At 35.9% G+C, this 22,603-nt stretch overlaps 1 protein-coding gene across 1 annotated transcript in view; it reads left to right on the top strand.

The window, feature by feature from the left end:
* ZNF654 (zinc finger protein 654) overlaps positions 1-22,603 on the top strand; it is an 86,513-nt gene that overhangs the window by 35,379 nt on the left and 28,531 nt on the right. The window contains exon 3 of the mRNA XM_046001624.1: positions 14,380-14,461. Coding sequence (XP_045857580.1) covers positions 14,380-14,461 — 82 coding nt within the window. The remainder of the gene's footprint in view (positions 1-14,379; positions 14,462-22,603) is intronic.

Raw genomic sequence — 22,603 nt, 5'->3', positions numbered from 1 at the left:
TTTTTTAATATTTTATAAGTAGGCAGAGAGAGAGAGAGAAGAAGAAGAAGCAGGCCCCTGGCTGAGCAAAGAGCCCGGTGCGGGACTCGATCCCAGGACCCTGAGATCATGACCTGAGCCGAAGGCAGAGGCTTTAACCCACTGAGCCACCCAGGTGCCCCAAAACATTATGGTATTTAAAACAACAACAACAACAGTATGGTATTGATATAAAACCAAATACATAGATTAACATAACAGAGAGCCCCAAAATAAATTCATGCATATGTGGTCAGTTAATTTACATCAAAGGAGCCAAGATTATATATTGGGGAGTGGACTGGCTCTTCAATAAATGGTCCTGCGAAAACTGGATAGCCACATGCAAAGGAATGGAACTAGTAGACCCCTGTCTTACACCATACACAAAAATCAACTCAAAATGGGTTGAAGACTTGACCTTAAGACTTAAAGCATAAAACTCCCAGTAGAAAATGTAGGTGCTAAGGTCCTTGACATTAGGCTTGGCAGTGATAGTTTTGGATTTGACACCAAAACCAAAGGCATCAAAAGCACAGTAAACAAGGGGGTTTACATCAGACTAAAAAGCTTACAAAGGAAACCATCAACAAAATGAAAAGCAGCCTATTAAATGGGAGAAAATATTTGCAAATCATGTATCTGATGAGGTGGTTAATACCCCAAAGATACAAAGAATTCATATAATTCAATAGTTTAAAAAAAAAAGTCTAACTAAAAGATGGGCAGAGAATCTGAATAGACATTTTCCCAAAGAAGATAATACATTTGGCTAGCAGGTATATGAAAAGATGCTCATCACTAATCATCTGGGAAATGTAAATCAAATCACAGTGAGTCACCACCTCACACTTGTTAGAATGGCTAGTATCAAAAATACAAGAAATAATAAGTGTTGGTAGGGATGTGAGAAAATGGAACTCTTGTGCCCTGTTGGTGGGAATGTAAATTGTTGCAGCCACTATGAAAAAAGGTGTGTTGTACCTCAGAGAACTGAGAGTAGAACTACTATATGATCTAGCAGTTCTTCTGAGTATTTATCCAAAGAAAGTAAAACCAATATCTTGCAAAGATATTGTTACCCAAGTTCATTATAGTATTACTTACAATAGCTGAGACATGGAAAGAACCTCAGCACCCATAGATGGATAAATGGGTAAAGAATATGTGATACATATATATATCTCTTACATAAAATGTATGTATCTTATATATATACCACAAAAAAAGAAGGTATCATTTTATTTGTGACAACATGGACGGACCTTGAAGGCATTTTGCTAACTGAAAGAAGTTAGAGAAAGGGTGTGGAGTTTGATAAGTTCTTTATGGATTTTAGATACTAGCCCTTTATCTGATAAGACATTTGCAGATATTTTCTCCCATTCTGTAGGTTGTCTTTTGGTTTCATTAACTGTTTCTTTTGCTGCCAGCAGTTTAACAGTACCTTTTCCCTTATACCTTTGTCAATATGTGGTTTAAAATTTTTTTAAATTATGACAATTGCCAAACCTATTAACAAGTAGAAGGAATATTACAATGAACTGTCCTGCCCATCACCAGTTTCAACATTTATCAGCATATCATCAGTCTTGTTTTCTCTGTACATCCCCACTCCTTACCCATTTCTAGGTATCTGATCTTTTTTTTTTAATTACAGCTTTATTGAGATAAAAATTTCATATTATTCATACTTTGTAGGTATATAATTTGATAATTTTTAGTAAATGTATAGAGTTGTGCAGTTATCATCACAATCCAGTTTTACATTTTCATCACACCAGAAAGTTCCCTCTTGCTCATTTACAGCCAATCCCCAGTCCCCTCCTCAGCCCAAGGCAACCCCTGATCTATTTTCTATCTCAATAGAGTTGTTATTTCTGGACATTTCATAAAAACAATATGACACAATATATAGGCTTTTAGATATGATTTCTTTCACTTAGAATAATGTTTTTGAGGTTCATCTATGTTCTGACACTTACCAGGAGCTCATTCCTTTTTGTGCTGAATACTATTCCACTGTATGGATATAGTACATTTTGTTTATGCATTCAGCAGTTGATGGATATTTGGATTGTTTCCAATTTTTGGCTTTGAACATTTGTGTATTATTAAGTCTTGTGTGGACAGATGTTTTTATTTCTCTTGAGTAGCTACCTAGGAATGGATGTTACAAGTTATGTTCAACATAGAACTGTCAAACTGTGTCCAAAGTGATTATACCATTTGAAGTTCTAACCAGCTGTCTGGGGGCAGTTTCAGTTTTCTCCACATCACTAACACTTTTTATATTATTAGTCTTTTTTATTATAGCCATTCTAATAGTTGTGGTGGTATCTCAGTTTGACTTTAATTTTCATTTCCTCAGTGCTGTTGATGGCAACCATCTTTTTGTGTACTTACTTAACTTGCTATTGTTTATCTTCTTTGGTAATGTGTCTATTCGAATGTTCTGCCCATTTTTCAGTTGGATTTTTTGCCTTATTGAGTTGTAGGGTTTTTTTTTTTTTTAAATTCTGTTTATACATTCGTGTCAGATATGTGATAGTAAATACTTCCACTCTGTGGCCTGTCTTCATTTTCTTACTGGTACCTTTTGAAATTTATTCCTGGTTTTAAGAAATTTGATTGTAATTTGCCTTGTGTAGTTTCCTTCATGTTTATTGACCTTAAGCTTCTTGGTTCTTTGGATTCATGATTTTAAGCAAATTTGGGAAATTTCTTTATAAAAATAAAAAGATTTTTATTTTTGAGTAATCTTTATACCAAATGTGGGGTTCAGACCACAATCCTGAGATCAAGAATTGCATGTTCTACCGACTGAGACAGCCAAGCACCCTCAAAAATTATTTTAGAAAGCATCATTATGTTTTCTCTTATTTTTTAATTTTTTTTAAAGATTTTATTTATTTGACAGACAGACAGACACAGTGAAAGAGGGAACACAAGTGGGGGGAGTGAGAGAGAGAGAAGCAGGGAGCCTGATGCAGGGCTCTATCCCAGGACCCTGGGATCATGACCTGAGCCGAAGGCAGACACTTAATGACTGTGCCACCAAGGCACTCCACATCATTATATTTTCTTAAGAGATGACACTTGAAGAGAATCCGCAATTGACTCACAGTTTACTGACGATTCTGCTCATTTTTATCAGTCCCTTCCTTTTCTTTTGGTGTGTGTGTTTTTTTTTTTTTTTAATAATGCCCTGTCTCGTTTTCACCGGTGTTATCTTCTGCAGTATCTGATTTGACTTTAATCTCATGTAATGTATTTTTCATCTCAGGTATAGTATTTTTTGATCTATAAAAGTTTTATTTGGGTCATTTATATCTTAACCTGGTTATTTTTTTACCTTAGGAGTTGGCAAAATATGACCCATGGGTCAAATGATGCCTATACCCACCCCGCCCTTTTTAATATGGCTTCGAAGCTAAGAATAGTCTGTATTTTTTAAAAAGATTTTATTTATTTATTTGACAGAGAGTTCACAAGTAGGCAGAGAGGTAGACAGAGAAAGAGGGGGAAGCAGGCTCCCTGCTGAGCAGAGAGCCCCATGTGGGACTGGATCCCAGGACTCTGAGATCATGACCTGAGCCAAAGGCAGAGGCTTTAACCCACTGAGCCACACAGGCGCCCCTGGTCTTTGTATTTTTAAAGATTTGTTTATTTTATTTGAGAGAGAGAGCATCAGGAAGGAGGGGTTGAAGGAGAGGGAGAAAGAGAATCTAAAGCAGACTCCCTGCTGGCCATGGAGCCTGACTTGGGGCTTGATTTCATGACCCTGAGATCATGACATGAGCAAAAATCAAGAGTCAGGTGCTCAACCAGCTGTACCTCCCAGGCTTCCCAATCTTGGCTTTTTTTTTTTTTTTTAATTTTAAACATTTTTATTTATTTATTTGACAGAGATCACAAGTAGGCAGAGAGGCAGGCAGGGAGAAAGAGGAGGAAGCAGGCTCTCCACAGAGCGGGGCTGGATCCCAGGACCCTGGGATCATGACCCGAGCAGAAGGCAGAGGCTTTAACCCACTGAGCCACCCAGGGGCCCCCAGTCTTGGCATTTTTAAACAGTGGTGTTAAAAATGTGATGAAGATCTTAGTGGCCTCTCAAACCTAAAATATCAGGCAATCTAGCCTCTACCCTAAACAAAATATAACAGTAGACACCTTGGTGGCTCAGTCATTTAACTGTCTGGCTTCCACTCACATCATGATCCCATGGTCCTGTTGTTGAACCCCATGTCATGCTCCCTGCTCAGTGGGGAGCCAGCTTCTCCCCTCTGCTGCTCACCCCTCCTTGTGCTCTCTCTCAAATAAGTGAATAAAACCTTAAAAAAAAAAAAGACAGTAGAGGAATTTGGTGGTACACTGAAGGTCATGATAGCAACAACAGAACACAAAACCACTTAATTCATGACAAGATTTACTTAAATTTCCATAATAAAGGCCTAATGGAAGAAAAGGCACTTCTGTCCCTAGGTATAAATACTATTAATATCAGTCTGCGCTGTTGTATACCATGAAGTCCAGCTTTCAGCTAAAAATTATAGACACATAAAGAGCAAGAAGAAAAGGCACCATCAAGAGAAAATCAGTTAGAAGAACTAAATTCAGATATACGTGGTTTAGTGGAAAAGGTTGATAACATGGTTAAACATATTGGGGATTTTAGCAGAGAGATGGAACACTTTAAGAGAGATTCAAATGGAAATGGAGGAAATGAAAAACACAGTAATAGATGATGAATGCCTTTGATGGGCACATCAATAAAGTTGACACAGTTGAAGAAAGAATGAACGAACTTAAATAAGTCAATAGAAACTACCCAGACTAAAAGCAAAAGAGAAAAAGAAAGAAGAAAACAGAGTGACATTTAAGAGCTTTGGGGAAATATGAAACTGTATAATATATGTCTACTAGAATCCTAGAAGGAGAAGAAAAGTGAGGCTGAAGACATCCAAGTACAGATTTGAGAAACTGAGAAGCAGGATAATCTTAAAGATTTATTTTTATTTTTATTTATTTATTCGACAGAGATCACAAGTAGGCAGAGAGGAAGGGAAGCAGGCTTCCTGCTGAGCAGAGCACCTGATGCGGGGCTCCATCCCAGAGGCTTTAACCCACTGAGCCACCCTGGAGCCCCAGGATAATTTTAAACATATACACCTTGGCCTACCACCTAGATCACCTAGATACATCAAATTCAAACTCTGGAAATCAGAGAGGAAATTTTGAAGGCCACCAGAGTAAGGCATTACCTGATTTAGAAGACTAAAGAAATACAACAGACATCTCAGAAACTGTGCTAGTCAGAACACAATAAAGTGACATCTTTAAAGTGCTGAAAGAAAAAATAACTCTCCAATCAAGAAGGAAAAATTAAAGATGTTTTCAGGGAAGCAGAAGTTGAAATTACTCATTCTCCGAAGACCTGAACTATCAAAAGATAATAGTACTGATATGATGCCAGACAGAAAAATCTACCCCCCAAAATGAAGAGAGCTGTTAATGATAAAAACTGAAGATAAATATAAAACTGAATTTTCTTACTTTTAATGACTGTAAAACATAACCATCTAAAGCAGAGGTTGGCAAATACTGTTTTAAAGGGCTGTTTTTGTTTTTTTTTTAAGATTTTATTTATTTACCTGACAGATCACAAGTAGGCAGAGAGGCAAGCAGAGAGAGAGGGAAGCAGGCTCCCCGCCGAGCAGAGAGCCCCATGCTGGGCTCCATCCCAGGACCCCAAGACCATGACCCGAGTGGAAGGCAGTGGCCCCAACCCACTGAGCCACCCAGGTGCCCCAGGGCTGGGCTTTTTTTTTAAGATCTGCAGACTGTAGGGTGTGGTAACTACTCAACTCTGCTCTTAAAGTACCAAGGCAGCCATAGACAGTACATGAAAGAATGCGTGTAGCTATGTCTCAGTCAGACTTACAGAAACTGGCAGCCAGTTTCTAAATGCCATTTTCTCAATGCCGAGACTTAAAACAAGAGCTGTAGTGAAGCACTGTTGGTTTATAGCATATTTAAAATGAAAATGAATGACAAGAATAGCACAAAGATTATTATATCATACCTAAAGCAGCATAATATTTGAAGGCATGCCGGGATTTGTTAAAGATACATATTGTAAATTCTAGGGTAATCATGAAAAATACTGAATATAGCATGGATATATTAAGCCTAAGTGGAGATAAAATGGAATTAAAATTCACTCAGTCCAAAAATAGGTGGAAGAAGAGGTCACTGCAACAGTGAACCAGACAGAACAAGTAGAAAACAATTTTGAAGAGAAGAGGTTTTAATCCAAGCACATCAAAAATCATATTACATGTAAATGGTCTAAATCTATTAAAAAGACAGAAGTTAGTTGGTTGAATAGAAAAACAAGATTCACTAATAGATACATAACCATACCCCTATGCCCTTTTAATGTACACTTTATTTACTCTTTACACACTTTACCTTTTTTTTTTTTTTAACTTAAAGAGATTACTCTTTGGAGATAAAGATTTAGTTCAAGGGGAGCCTGGTGATTCAGTTGGGTAAGCTGCTGCTTTCTGCTCAGGTCATGATCCCAGGGTCCTGGGATTGAGCCCCATATTGGGCTCCCTGTTCAGCAGGGAACCTGCTTCTCCTTCTCCCTCTGCCTGCTGCTTTGCCTGCTTGTACTCTCTATCTCTGTGTCAAATAAATAAAAACCTTAAAAAAAAAGATTTAATTCAAGTCCCTGTTTATACCTCCTAGTATTTTATTGGGTAGATGTACCAATTTATTGAATCATATCTTCTAATATATATTTGGATTGTTTCCATTATTTTCCTGTTATAAATAGTGCTATCATTAATATCCTTTTGCATGCATTTTTTTGTTTGTTTTTGCTGGTAGATTTTTGGGGTGGATTCCTAGAATCTGTGTCAAAGAATAAATAGGTGAGGTAAATAGTAGTTCGTTCTATAACAAAGTTCGTTCTATAACAGCTCATACCATTTTGCATTTGCACCCACAAAATTAGTCCTTGTTTACATTCGACCTCACCAATATTATGTTATCAATATTGTGTGAAATTTTCGCTAATCTAACAAAGGAGAAATGGCAATTTAGTATATTTTTTAAAAAGATTTATTTATTTTAGAAAGAGAGAGCACAGCGGAAGGGGCAGAGAGGAAGAGAGAGACTCCTTAGCAAACTCCGTGCTGAGTGCAGAGCCCAATGCAGGGCTTGATCTTATGACCTGAGATCAGGACCTGAGCCAAAATCAAGAGTTGGACGCTCAACCAGCTGCATCACCCAGGCATCCTTCAGTGTAGTTTTAATTTGTATTTTTAACATGTATTTTTCTTTTCTTTTCCTTCCTTCCTTTCTTTCTTTCAAGATTTTTCATTTATTTGAGAGAGCAAGAGAGCAAGAGCAGAGGGAGGGACAGAGGGAGAGGGACAAGCATACTCCACACTGAGCAGAGCCCGACATGGGGCTCAGTCTCACAACCCTGAGATCATGAACCGAGTGGAAACCAAGAGTCGGATGCTTAACTGACTGAGCCACCCACGTGCCCCTTAATTTGGATTTTTCTTATTGTGAGTGAAGTTGAACATCTGTTTGCATATCCTTACAAACCATTATTTTTTCATTTATCTTTCGATTTTGCTTATGTTGTTGTATTGTTAGACATTCAAAAATGTAATTATAATTTGTCAGTATTCTGTTGCTCTTGCATCTTGAATCATAGTTAAGAATAATTTAAAGGAAAATGATTTGTCTATAATCAGTCTATATGGGATTTTTTTCCTGATATTTGTAATGTTTAATTTTTTATATTTAAGTTTTGATCCACTTTGAATTTTTTCTTAATTTGGAAGCAAGAGAGAATCAATTTTGTCTTAATAACATTTGACTGTCCAGTTCAAAGAAATCAATTTTTTCCCTACTAATTTGAGATGCTGCTTTTGTCCTGTACGTGCTTTTCACATGCAATTTGTCTGTTTTTGGATTTTTCATTTCATTAGGCTATTTGTTCATGTTGTTAATACAGTGATGGTTCAGTTATAGAGGCCTTACAAAATGTTTTCATATTGGCTAGCTCCTTTTCATTGCTCTTGCTGTTTCATGGTTTTTCTAGATACTCAACTTTCTAGATAGTAAACTCACCTACCTCCACAAAAACTTGCAAGAACTTTTATTGTATGTAAATTTTTAAATTACTTAAGGAGAATTCAGTGCTTAACTTCTTGAAGTATATACTTTATGTGTTCTTTACCTTCCTCCAGTCCAAGGACACTGAACAGTAATGCTAAAATTTCTCTTTCCAACTTAAGTGCTGTGTATGTCATATATTTTTGCTGTATTTTAAAGCCCAGATGAGATTATTTCTTCATAGTGTCAAAATTTGTAGCCTATATATTTACTAATTTTCATCTTGATCCTTCTTGCTAATTTAATTTCCTGTCTATCTGAAAGCAGTTTCTATTTTTCTGTGGTTGTTTATACATTTTTTTTTTTTTTTGTATTTGATGGTTTATAGTTTACTGTGATTGGCTAGGTATAGACTTATTTTTATTAATCCTTATGGGATTTCCTCAGTTTTCTAGATCTGAAGGTTGGTATTTTTCATCAGTTTGAAAAAGTCTTATCTTGTTTTTGTCTTTATTCCATTTCTCTCTTTTTTTGTGTGCAAGTATAATTAGACATGTACACTCCTTTCCCTGTATCTCCAGTTCTTGCTTTTGTTTTCTATTTCTTTGTCTTTCTACATTGTATTCTATATTAGTAAGTGGATTTCTTGCATTTGGATAGTTAAGCATCATATTTAAGTGGAATTTTCCTGTGGTAGATAAACACACAAATCCACATTCGTGTATTGCAGGATGAAAATTATGTACACGCTTCAGAGACCCAAAAAAGAACAGTAATTCTTTGTTATAACTCCCAGATAATCTACTATATATATCTTATTTTCAGGAAACCTGGTATCTTCTTATTACTGTTTGTAATAGATGAGAAAATATAGTCTGACTTCCAAGCATCTTGATGGCAGAATGTAGTTTGTTTCATAAATAGGGACTGTACCAGTACACTAGTTATTTAAACTTGCATAACTCATAACAGTATACTGATTGATGTAAGTCAAGTAAGTATGAGTATATATGGTATAATTTTTTAAATTCAGAGGCATGCTATTTTTCATGTATTTGTCCCACTATAATTTATGTTTTGTTTTGTTTTTAAGATTTTATTTATTTATTTGACAGAGAGATCACAAGTAGGCAGAGAGGCAGGCAGAGAGAGAGGATGAAGCAGGCTCCCTGTGGAGCAGAGAGCCCGATGTGGGGCTCCATCCCAGGACCCTGAGATCATGACCTGAGCTGAAGGCAGCAGCTTAATCTACTGAGCCACCCAGGCGCCCCTATAATTTATGTTTTTATAGAAACCATTTCATTTAAGTGATTCTGTGTTGAATAATAATTTCAGTTTATGTAAATGAACTTTAGTTAACTCATAACTTGGACTAAGGTTAATTATAAATTGATGAATATATAGACTGGTAATATTAAGTATTATTAAATATACAAACATTAAACATTATATTAAACATACTCAAAATTAAAAACGGATATAGACATACAATGATAAATTTTTAGAAACCCTTCAATGAATTTAGCCAGATATCTTGAAAATCTGCATAATCTAAGTGAAGAAAAATTAATGTCTTATGTTTCAGCAAAATTGACAGTACATACCAGAGAAGAACATATCTATGAAGATCTTGTGTTTGCTCTTAGGTTATTACTATTTTTTAAAGATTTTATTTATTTATGACAGAGAGAAATAGCGAGAGAGGGAACAAAGAACAAAAGCTCAGGAGAGCTGGAGAGGGAGAAGCAGGCTTCCCGCTGAGCAGGGAGCCTGATACAGGGCTTTATCCCAGAACACTGGGATCATGACCTGATGAGCCACCCAGGTGCCCCTCCTCTTAGATTATTGAAGGAAGAACTTTGATGGCAGTCTTAATAATAAAAATTAACAGTATTATTAGCAAGCATCAGTAGCACTACCAGGGATTGTTCTAAGTGCTTTCCAAAAGGTAGTTATTGTTTCTGTTTTACAAACAAATAAATTGAGGCACAGAGCCATTAAGTGACTTTCCCAGGGTTACATATCAAGAAAGTGGTGGAACTGAGATTGAAATCCAAACACTGTGGCTGTAGACCATGGGCAAGTAAAGGGCCAGACAGCAAATACTTCAGGCTTAGCTCATAAGGTTTCTATTACTACTACTCAGTTTTGTCATTGTAGTGTGCAAGCAGCCACAGCCAATATGTAAATGGATGGGTATGGTTGTTTTCTTGAATACCTTATTTATTGACAGGATATTTGAATTTCATATAATTTTTAGTAGTCACAAAGTTATTCCAGATTTTTCTTTTCTTCTTTCCCTTCCTCCTCTTCCTCCTCCTCCTCTTCTTCTTCTTCAACAATTTAAATATGGCTAACTATTCTTTTTTTTTTTTTTTTTTTTTTAGATTTTTTATTTTTATTTATTTATTTGACAGAGAGAGACCACAAGCAGACAGAGAGGCAGGCAGAGAGAGAGAGAGGGAAGCAGGCTCGCTGCCGAGCAGAGAGCCCGATGTGGGACTCGATCCCAGGACCCTGAGATCATGACCTGAGCCGAAGGCAGCGGCTTAACCCACTGAGCCACCCAGGCTAACTATTCTTATCATGCATTATTCAGTAGGCTGTCACTGGGTCAGATTTAGCCTGTGGGTGGACAGTCGTCTGCCAGCCCTCCTCTAGACTGCCACGTATATTTTGGGGTCCTACTTTGTTCTATTCGGGATACCCCTCCACCATACAGTTTTCTTCCATGAGGGTTAGGTAACTTGATCTCTAAACATTTAGTTGATCCTTTATTCCAGTCAATGGGAAATACAACAGATTTAAAACTTGAAGCTTCTACTTCTATGTATAATCTAGATTTTTCCCCTAGTGATTTCACTACCACATAAATACTTGTTTACTTCCCTGAAGCCCTAAGGCAGAGCTAGCTAGATTTGTTTTTATTTACTCTTACTTTGCATGTAATTTTAACATTTTAATATCATTATCATGGAGGTGGGCGTTGTTATTGAGGTAGATGATAGTGGGGCATGCGCAGATCTCTCTTTTGTAATGTTGGCTCCTCTTTCATGTTCACATAATTCAGACATATAATTCTGCATATTTTTTTGGATTCTGTACAAGGTCATATTGCGTTTGCATACTGATATCTAAATATATTTCATAGCACATTTTATTTCTGCTGAAAGCCTTTATTATCTCTCTCCCTCTTTTAATACGACTAATTGCCCTACTAGTCAATACTCTTCTACTCAACATAATGATACAATCCCTTTCCCTTCTATTTAGTGCAAATTTAACGCCTCTGTTTCAACAGGTTATAATATATATGTAAAGTACAATACTATGATAGTACAGAATTAGCTATATATTTGGAAAGAAGGAAGGGCATTTTAGACCAGATTCTTAGGTGAAATTGTGTCAATAGGTCTGGAGGAAGCAACAGATCCAAAGACCTTAAGAGCATAGGAGTTAAGGAAATGGGAAGAAGCTTGCTGTGATTGGAGAGCACGAAATTTCTGATAAAAGCTATGTGTGTAAGTATAGTTTTGAATCAGACATACAAGTTCTTATATTATGACAAGGAATTTGTACTTCCTGCTCTAGATTAACAATCTCAAATACATAAATGGAATGGGAAGGGAATGATAGTAAAAAAAAAAATAAGCAGCTAGTATGTGGGAGAGGTGGATGGAGACTTGCGAGTTGGAAAGGAGGTTCGTGTTCTGTGTAAAGGCAGTAAATGCTCAGCTTATTTTATAGAGAGATGCAAACCCTGTGGTATAGGGGTTCCTGTTTTTTTTTAGGAGCCCAGAGAAGTCTAGATTTAATCTGAAGTAGCAGAGTTTTTAAATATTTGCAACTGATTAAAATATTTTTTTAAAATATCTTATCCATACAAAGTAAGTGTGTCAGCTGAAGGTCTTCACTTTAGATGACACAATTCAAACAGCAGTTTGTAAAGTCTGTTAAGTAGTCAAATCATTCTGTGTTTTAGGATGTAACAATGGCAGCTGTATTAAACATGTACTTTTAAGTAAGTGTGGAATAGCAAGACTGGAGATAGGAAGAGTCTGTTAGAAGTTTAAAGATGATGTAGATGTGAATTAATGGCTTAATGGGGATGGAGAAGATTCCAGAGGTACATTGATGGGGTTTTTTCATATTCATTGATAGTAAAATAAATAATTGCAGAAGGGTTAAAAATGACAAATAATTCTTTACATTCTTGGCCCCCAAATTCTGTTTTACTAATGTGGACTCAACTGCTTTTACCAGTTTATTGCATATCTGTCTGGATAGCTTGACAATATGCATTGGTATTCTTGTGCCCTCTATCCTCTCCATCCCATCACACAAATGATAATGTAATTAATGTGCTTCTGCGGTTTTTCTTAACAGTATATCTTAGAATTTTCCCATTATCTATTCATATAGATTTAAGTGTATTTTCTCTAATACTCTCACTAACATTTGCATTATTTTACATTTCATTGTCTGGGTGTATTATAATTTATTTTCCCAGTCCCCTGTGGTAGACAATTAGCATGTTTCTATTCTTTTGCTATTACAGATCATTTGTGGATGTATGTCCCTCAATGTCTTTGAGGTGATGTGTGTATATGTGGCTGATTTGCTTTTGTAAGTGGAATTGCTAAGTCAAATGATTATGTGCGTATTGTAAATTTTCTGATGACTACTACTGGGTTGCCCTTTTAGAGAGGTAGTACCTCTTACCATCCCTCCAACAAGATATCAGAGCCTATTTCTCTACATCAGAACCATTGTAAAATATGTCAATATTTTCATTTTTGTCAATATGATAGAAAAGGTATTTCATCACTTTCTTGAGTAAAGTAGAACATCTTTTCATATTTGAAAAAAAAATTCACTTGTTTTTTGTGTGTGTGTGAGGTAGTCCTCTCTTAGTGTTTTACCAGGTGGTTAACTTTTTAAAAAATTAATTCTTCAGGGGTGTCTGGGTGGCTCATTGGGTTGTGTCCAACTCTTGATCTTAGTGACTGTTGATCTTTAGCTCAGGTCTTTTTATCAGAGTCATGAGTTCAAGCCCTGCATTGGGCTCCATGCCTCGTGTAGATCCTATTACTTGTTTAAGCTTTTTAACAGAGATTCTCAGTGTGTCATTTTGCTTTGACTGCTTTTGTATTTTTTGGTCTGTTAACACTTAAAAATTTTAAGTAAAGTTTTATAAAATATGGGGCATGGTTATTATGTTATATTTAGAAGTCTTTGTAATTACTGTGTAATACTTGGGGCTTTTACTTAATTTTTAAAAACTATATAGTCTCATAGTATGTTTGCATTCTAAAAAACTTCATTCTTAGAGATTAGTTTGGATTAAAGGCAAAAAGTGAGTAAAAAAAATACAACTTTAGGTGTTCCTAGTTGAAGATCTTGTAGGTGAATTAAAATCTAAAGATTCTGAGTTATTTGTCACTTGCTCTACTTTAGGACTGCTAAGTAATACTAAATAATTTTCATAGTTTTTCATGCTCGTCGTTAGGAAATAAGTCATATATCTTCCTATATGAAGTATAAATTATTAAAAACACAAAGTATTTAGTAACAGTGTTTTCCAAAAACAATTATTTAAAAAGGAGACCCACAGATTTTTGGGCAGTCTGTCATGAGTGGGATAATCAAGGTAAGCCCAGAGTTTGAGAACCCATGTGTTGTTTATTAGATAACCTAATTGGTGATACTACTATAATATAAATGTTGCCTGAGAGTTTCATAGTGACTCTCTAATATCCTTATACTTTCATGTTAATTTTCCATCCTTTATATCCATCTGAAGAAAATTAGATTTTGAATTTTCTAAGGGGCCCATTGTACCAGGGTGAAGCTGGACCCATTTTAAATCATCTTGACATGTGTAGCAACATTTTTGCCACCTGATATAACATTGAATTTTTTTTTTTTTTTTTTTTTTTTGCGTTGTGAACACTGGTAGGCATGAGTCATGTAATTGTTCATTTTATCGTTCTAGAATTTCAGTATATTTCTTTTGTTATTTTCTTTGAGGACACTTAAAAGTTTACTGAAAACTTAAACATGAATCTTAAATGATCAGTGTAATGATTCCAAATCTGGCTATTTTAAAACTAAGTGTCTGATATTACATAGTTTTTATCTCTTGAGAATATTTTAAATTGGAGCAAAAAAAAAAAAAACCTAAAGAAACAACGGAAGTTACTATTCACTTGTTCTTTCTAGGAGCTTCTTTGAGTTGCTGCTGTTCTTTGGAAGAGATGAGTTTTATGAAGAGCCCTTAAAGGATATTCTTGGATCATTCCAGGTAAAACAACTTAGTCCTTTGCATTTTGTGTACATTTAACACATGCCTTATTCTTCCCCTAAAAATGGTATATTGATTATTTATTGCTTTTAAGTTTTTATACTTATACTAAGATGGCAATTGTTAGGATCCTATATATTTTACTAGCAGAAAAAGAAGGTTCTTAAAATTAACTTTTAGCTGTATTTTTAAAAGCAGTTCAAATTCACATTCCAGTTCCACGTTTGCTAGACCAGAGCTTGCTGCTACCACCCTTGTAGATTCCTAAGCACATCTTGCACATACACTCACACATTTTATTGCTATATAGGCTTTGGTTTCAGAGCCCCATGTAGAACTCAGCCCTAGTAATAAAGGACTCTTCTTGCCTAGCCTCAAAGCAGGCTGCCTGTCCCATGTCCCTTTGGATGTATCCTGATTTTCTCATATATATATTTGTTTTCTCAATAGCCTTCCCAAGATAGGAAGCAGTTTTTTTTGTGTGTTTTTTTTTTTGTTGTTGTTGTTGTTGTTGTTTTTGCACATACTATATGAGAGGAGAAAGTAAATCTGGAAGAGCATGACAAAGACCCAAAGACCTGTAGATGCAAAAAACCAAAAACAAACAAACAAAACGAAGACCTGTAGATGCAAGAACATTTGATATTTGATCTTCTTTTTTTATTTATTTATTTATTTATTTATTTTTTTTGAAAGACAGAGATCACAAGTAGGCATAGAGGCAGGCTGAGAGAGGGGGGGGAAGCAGGTTCCCTGCCGAGCAGAGAGCCCTGTGTGGGACTCCATCCCAGGACCCTGAGATCATGACCTGAGCCATAGGCAGAGGCTTTAACCCACTGAGCCACTCAGGCACCCTGATGATTTGATCTTTTTACCATACACTTGGGAAGCAGTATCTAGTACTCTGGCTAACTAATATGTCCTTGTAATCTCATCATCATTCTCTGGGGTGGAATAAAGGAAGATGTACTTTGAGCTCCCTCTAGGGGTGAAGTCTTTAGACATTTTAAATTTATTCCTGTGATGCGTTAATAAGAGAGGCTTTAGGTCAACTAGGAGTATGGTCCATCTTTAGGAAGGACATCAGCATAGTAACAGAAAAGTCATGCAGTGCTTTCTCTCACCTAGAATATTTATTTTGTATTTATTGAAATAAATCTTTTAGGCTGAATTAAAATAGATTTTTATGATTGCTCACTCTGGTGCATACATAGACATAGGAAAATTAGAAGCAGACTTAATTGGCTAAGATATCTAAACTTCTTCATATTCAGAATCTGACTCTAGATTTGTTTTTTCCACTCAGTCACTCTGTTTTTCTCTACCATTTTGTCTTCAGTGGCATCAAAGTGTTGATAAGGTAGCATTTCCTAAAATAGTTGATAAACGAGCTAAAAGCCATTGGCACTGGGCTTTTAAAAACTTAAGCTGGTTTTATGGTTCTGTTTAACCAGCCAGCTTTTGACTTCTGCTTCAGAGTATTGTTAAGTTGTATTAATTGCTCTATACACTTCCCATACCATTTGCTTCCCACAAATTCAAAGAGTGCTAGTCTCTTGGATTTTACTGAGTTACCAGTATACCTTTTTGCCAGTTTTTATGCTGTCTCTTTGAATGTCCATGGATACAGAATGACAACCAAATTACGATCACTACCAGGCTGACTTGGATTCTAAGACAGCATTGACTATAAAACATATTCTGATTTTAGAGTTGTAGAAATAGGAAAAAATGTATCTTAGAATCAGTAAAACAAAGTATATTATATTAAACATTATACTTTATCCATTCTTATACTTAGCAAAAGAAGTAAAAATACCTATTTTCATGGAGCTTCTTTTTTTTAAGTTTATTTATTTATTTTTTTTAGTAATCTTTATACTCTGTGTGGGGCTTGAACTCATGACCTTAAGATCAAGAGTCCTGTGCTTTTCCAACTGAACCAACCAGGTGCCCCATTAGGAAGTTTACACTGTAAAGTCTATATTCAGTATTTAAAACTTTGGTAATTTTCCATTCCACTTTTCCTTGACACTTGTGCTTTTGGCATTCCATTCTTGAATTTTTACTAGGCAAATACTTACTTGGTCACCAGTATATGCTAGGCACTAAGCCCTGAGAAAAACAGTAGTAAGCAAAACCAGAAAAAAACCCTCCTATTGTGGAATTTTATTCTAGTATAAAGACAAAGACAATAAATCAAATCTTCATATATTTGAGAATATTTTGAAAGTGACAAATGACTCGTAGGAAAATGAAGCAGGCCAGGGAGATAGGGAATGCTGGCATGGTGGTATTGGGGAAGGGAATTTCAGTTTTAAATGAGATAGTCAAGAAATGGCTCGTGAAGATGTTAACTGAGCACTGATAATGGGAACTGCTGAAGTGTTTGTAAAGTAGATGAAAGACAATATTTAAATTATGTTTTAAATGTGTGAAATCATAACATCTGTGAAGGAATTATTTTTATTTTTTTTTTTTTTTTGAGCAGGGTTTTCAATTCATTTTCAAAATAATCCTCAGGGAAGAGTTCTTGTTTTTGTACTGTTTCCTGTCTCCTACTCAGTTGCTAAACCCACCCCTCCTTTTGTTCTCTTTTAAAATCTCTGTGCCACTTCTGCTACTTTTGTTGCTATGACTTCTTTCTTCCACCTTCTTTTTTCCTACTCTGAATTTTCTTAAGCCTCTAACGCCTGCCTCCCAGGAGAGATTGCACCATCTTTCATCTTCCATTTTCTGAACTGAGCTGTGGCTACTTGGTGTTTTCCGGCCTGTGCCTTTAGCGATGCACAAAGGGCCAACATGTAAAGTTCATCAGGTATACTTACTGAAACTTTTGCTTTGGCTAAGCTCTGTAAATTCCCCAGGCTTTTGACTTATCTCTGGTAGTCCAGTGATAATCCCAATGTCACTTTTTGGAATGTTTTTATATTTTCTAATGCAAACCCTATTTCCCCAAGTGGTTCATTACTATCCATCTTTCATAAAGATTTGTACAAGCTTAAGAGCTTGCGCTTTCTCCTCTACTGTAAGTAGGACAAAATAATGGTGCTCATACTTTAATATACCTGGGGATCTTGCTAAAATGCAGGTATTGATTGTGTAGTTCTGGAGTGGGGAGCCTGAGAGTCTGCATTTCTATCACGCTCATAAGTGATGGCTGTGGTGCTTGTCCCCGCACCACAATTTTGAGTTAACAAGGGATTAACATTCTTTGCTGGATTTGAGTTAATTATCCCTCCTGTCAGGGTGTGGGCTCTGAAGTCATACTACCTGGATTTCTGTTTTCACAGTAAGACCAAAACCTGGCCCTTAGGTTTATTCTTAAGATACTCTTTTCTTTAATGAATTTCTGATCTCCTAAAATCTGAGTTGCTCAAGTAGAAATTTTAAATCTTGTTACTGACTGACTGTAATTTTTCCTCTACCTTATTCCAAGAGAAAGTTTCATTCTTAGAGCCAGGTGTTCCACTTGCTGAATTCTAAAAGCTTGATTTTTTAATTTTTGTCTTCCAGTAGTTTTTCTTTACCTCAAAGATGATGATATATTTCTTACATGGTGAGCCTATCAGCTTATTATTTTTAATCTGTTCATTGGTGAGCTTTGCATAGGCTTGTGATTGAATTCATACACTGGGTCTCCAAAACCCATTAATGTAATTAAATTTAGATTCCCAATGAAATGATAAAAATAACATGAGAACAGAATTCCTAATGAATGTTGGAAACTAGGATCAGGATCTGTATCAAGCCCTCAGGGATGAATCCATCTCAAGTGATAAGCCAAACAATACTTGCTTAACTGAATGTGATTAAATAGCGGAGAAGGGAGGCCTTCTGAATGCTTTCCAATAATGCTCCATACCCCATCAGCTTGTAACAGTGGAAACTGGAAGAAATATCAGATGGTGGGCCATTAGGTATGTGGCCAATCTCATTCTTGTCGGTCCTTCCTGAAAGTGCACCAGGTATGCAGTAGAGCCACACGACAGGAATACTGATATGACTAAGCTATCAATATTCAAAATAGGATGTATGGCTCTCCATGAAAGCATTCCTTCCATTGAGAAAATGACCCAAACTAAATGCAGCCTGCCCCAATACCCAGAGGTTAGAAAGTTTTTCAAAGAGCTATGGTTGTCTCCCATTGTAGCTTCCTCTTTACTGCCTGATGGGCCATTAATCTAATAAAGTAAACTTAACCTTTTATCTTCTGTCTTGATTGAGCTTAAAGAAGTCAGAGAGACCTATTTACCCATTAGTAAAACAGCTCTCTGTTCTAGATATTCTAGGTAAAGATGAATAAAGAGATTAATGCCAATTGCCATCAGTACATGGTTTAGGTAATAAGACCATTAAAGGATCAGTTTTGTTCTTTCTGTGGTTGAGTTCAGGGTATCCTCCATGAAACTGGAAGTGAAATTGTAAAGGGACCATCCCAGAGAATGTATGGAGTTAAAATATTGTATGGGATGAAACTTCTAAATTAAAAGTAGATGATCAACAGCAGATTAGCTCCAGAAAAAACTCAATCAGTGAAGGAAACATCTCTAAAAATACATTTTCATTTCATAGTTACATGCAGCCATATCTTACTGTATAGTGTCTTCAATTTTCAGGATAAAGGAAAGTTCCTACAAATGGAGGACTCATGTAAAACAGGATTCTCACAAGGGAAAAAATAAAATGAGGCTGGCAGTGAACTTCTCCACTGTAACAAACATTGGAATAAATAAATAATGTCTATGGAGTTTTTCAAGGGAAAAATATTACATAATAATAAGCTGCCAAGCCCTATAGCTTATGAGAGAGCTTATTAGAGAAAGAAATAGCCCAAATACTAGAAAAACAAAGGAACTGTAAGACTTTTATCAGAAAAAAAAAAAAGTATGCCAGCTGATTTAGAAATGGTCAAAACAAAGAATTTATAAATACATTGGTTATAGAAATAAAAAATAGGACTGATGTGAGGAAACTAAAATTAGTAGATTATTGTTAATATGGTTGTAATGAAAATTCTTTAATGTTAGAAATGATTCTGGAAAAAGAATATACAAGCACACACATGGTAACAGAACCAAAATCTCAGATTATGATACTGATTGGATGGAGGTAAGGAAGGTAGGAAGAATCAGGTATATTTTGGGGGCACTTAAGCTAATATAACCATATAGAGTAGTGCCATACACTAAGTGGGCAGTGATTATAGGGGGAAGGGCAGGATATAGAAAGAAGATAACTTTCATTCTAGACAGAGTTTTAACTATCTTTGGAACATCTAAGTACTAATGCCCAATGATGGTCAGATTGCTTGGTCTATATTTGCATCTTTCTTGCCTTTTTTTTTTAAACCAAGAACATGTATTACTTTCATAAATCAAGAGAAAAATAGATGTTATAAAGCCTCCCACCCCCACTGTGGGGGGAAAAAAATAGACCCTGGAGTAATCAGCAAAATGCTAACCAGTAATCTAAAAGCCTTACTGCTAGAGCTCTGCAGTTTTAGTAAGCCTGCCCTGACCTCAGTGAAAACTCTGTCCTTATCCCTTGGGATCAGTGTATAAGTCACAAAGAACTTTCTCGTTCAGAATAGAAGTAGGCCTTAGTTAAGCTTTCCTTCCTGAGACTCCACCCTATTTTTCAATCTTCTTATCCTTCTCTGGGTAATTGGGGGAAGCAGATGCGAGGAGATACGGGATACAATCTCCTAAGCAGGAGAACATCTGACGTTATTTTATTGTAATAGCATCATAAAAGAAGAGCAAAAAGAATCAAAAGTAGAAGAATGAGCCATAAGAAAGGAATTTAAATAAATTGTTATGCCCATCCTTTTTCACTGGGGCAAGTATTGATCTTCCATAATTCATTGGCTTCCCAGATTTTATTTTCTGCTAATACGAAGTTTAAAAGATTTATTTAATTTGAGAGAGAAAGAGCACGTGTGTGAGAGAGTGTTCATAGGAGAGAGGAGCAGTGGGAGAGGGAGAGAAAGAATCTCAGGCAGACTCCGTGCTGAGCACTGAGTATGGAGCCAGTGATGGGCCTCGATCTCACAACTGTGAGATCATGACGTGAGCTGAAATCAACAAGAGTTGGACATTTACCCGACTGAGCCACCCACGCACCACTAATATGAAGAACCTACTTTCTACTGAAACCTTCTGGACTACGTTCTCTTCCTAGACTACTTGGAATAAACTGCCCAAAGACTTAATTTGGTTAAGTCCTAATCTTGGTATTTAAACCATCTTTGTAGTAGTACTGGTTAAAATGCTTTTAGAGAATATGATCATAACAACTTAATAATATCAAGACATTTTGAAGAGCAGTTTCAGAATTGTGTTCACATATTCTTTTCTTCTCTAATAGAAGTTCTCTCCTGTCTCTGCTTAATTCCATTTTGACTGCATGTCATGCCACCCTACTCCCCCCACCACAAGCTTTTCTACTGTTACTGAAACACTAATCCCTCTCAGTTCTGTTTTGGTTTGATAAGTCTCTCCAACTATGCTGTTAGAGCTCATGGGCAGGGGCTACTTTCACCCCTGTGTCTCCAGCATTTAGTAGTCTTAGCCCTTAGTATGAATATGTTTGCCAATACAAATGAAGGATAAATAAGTCCATAGGCATTTCTTTCTTTAAAAAAAAATCCCTCCTAGAGATGTATCATCATTGCTGAACTCTGAAAAACAAGAAACAATGAGGTGTATTTTCTGAAATTCACTCCATGGTCTATTGGTTACTACTATACAGTAAGATGGGGGACAGATCAACAAATGCATTCATGAGATGAAACCACTGAATATTTATTTGTGGATTCTACTTTGACAGTGTGTAGAAAAAAGAAACTGAAGTCTGCTTAAGTATGAGAAAGGTATAAGGGAAGAGATTTCACTATCTGTGAAAGAAACATGCTTGACAAGTATTCCACATATTTAACACTGGGAATGAAAAAGACTGGTGTTAAAATTGAAGTTTCAGATTCTGAAATCATTTTATAAAAACTGTATTCCTTAGATAAATTTTTTGTTGAAATGGGTAAAGCATTGATATTTTTTATGTTTGAAATTATTACTCCTATTAATAATTCATATGTATTACCACCTCAGAAATATTTTCACTTTTTCTATAATTTTTTTAATAATCTGAGACGGAAACACTTTATATCAACTATTAAAGTTCTGTGATCACTTTGAAGAGATTTAAGAGCCAGAGTTATTTCAAGCATAATATAATAAATAAACTTGAGACAGTTAAGCTCAAGGGATCAAGAGCAAGCCTCCAAAAGATAAGGCTGCCAGCATACATAAGTTGTATATCTCAGGAAAGGCCAGTATACCCTGACACATGGAATGACAGTCATCTCAAAAGCAGGAACTAGACACTGCATTGATAAGTTATTCATACCACAGTATGCAACTATACACAAAGATCTTATAACATGAGCATCTTAAAATTTTGTGTTGTCAGGAGCAGGCATGTAAGTGCCTTCAAAATCAGTGATAAGATTAACAGTTTGAAAATAGCTCTGAAAGTGCATTAGGGTCATTGAAGCATTCATTGATCAGTGAAAGATGATTCTGTAGTGTCCTAATACATAACTAGAATTATGAGCATATTAGTGGTTGAAGTACAAATTTTATGTTTTCCCAGATAAAATACCAGATCATAGAAAATTTAGCTGTAAAGAACTGTTAAAGGTCATTAAATCCAGTCTAACTTTAACACATGATGAAACGAAGGACACACAGATTCATTCATTCATTCGTCCATTCAGTAATGTTTATTGGAGATTAACTTGCCCAATTTGTAGCATTTCCAGTATTGTGACCTGTTCTCTTGACTAAGTCTGTTGGCTCTTTTCTGCTGAAAGATTTTATATTTATCTCTTTGTGTGGGAACCTGTACTCAAGTAAATCTTGCATATACCTTAATTCTGTGTCAGGGTCTATCTTACAGGTTAGAATCATTACAATAGCACTTCTCTGTTGGCCATATTATTTCCTTGCCAATTTAAAAATGTTAATAGTAGTGTTGTGCTTTTATAGCATGGCAGTCACTGTTTCTGAAATTTGGTTATGTTCTCAGTTAAAGGTTGTGCTGTACTTACTATTGGCTTCCCCTTCAGGTGAAACTCCCAAT

Source organism: Meles meles, chromosome 4 (genome assembly GCF_922984935.1).
Source record: "Meles meles chromosome 4, mMelMel3.1 paternal haplotype, whole genome shotgun sequence".
In the NCBI taxonomy this organism is placed as follows: Eukaryota; Metazoa; Chordata; class Mammalia; order Carnivora; family Mustelidae; genus Meles; species Meles meles.
Note: the sequence above shows the minus strand (reverse complement) of the source record. Positions and strands in the feature narration are given on the sequence as shown.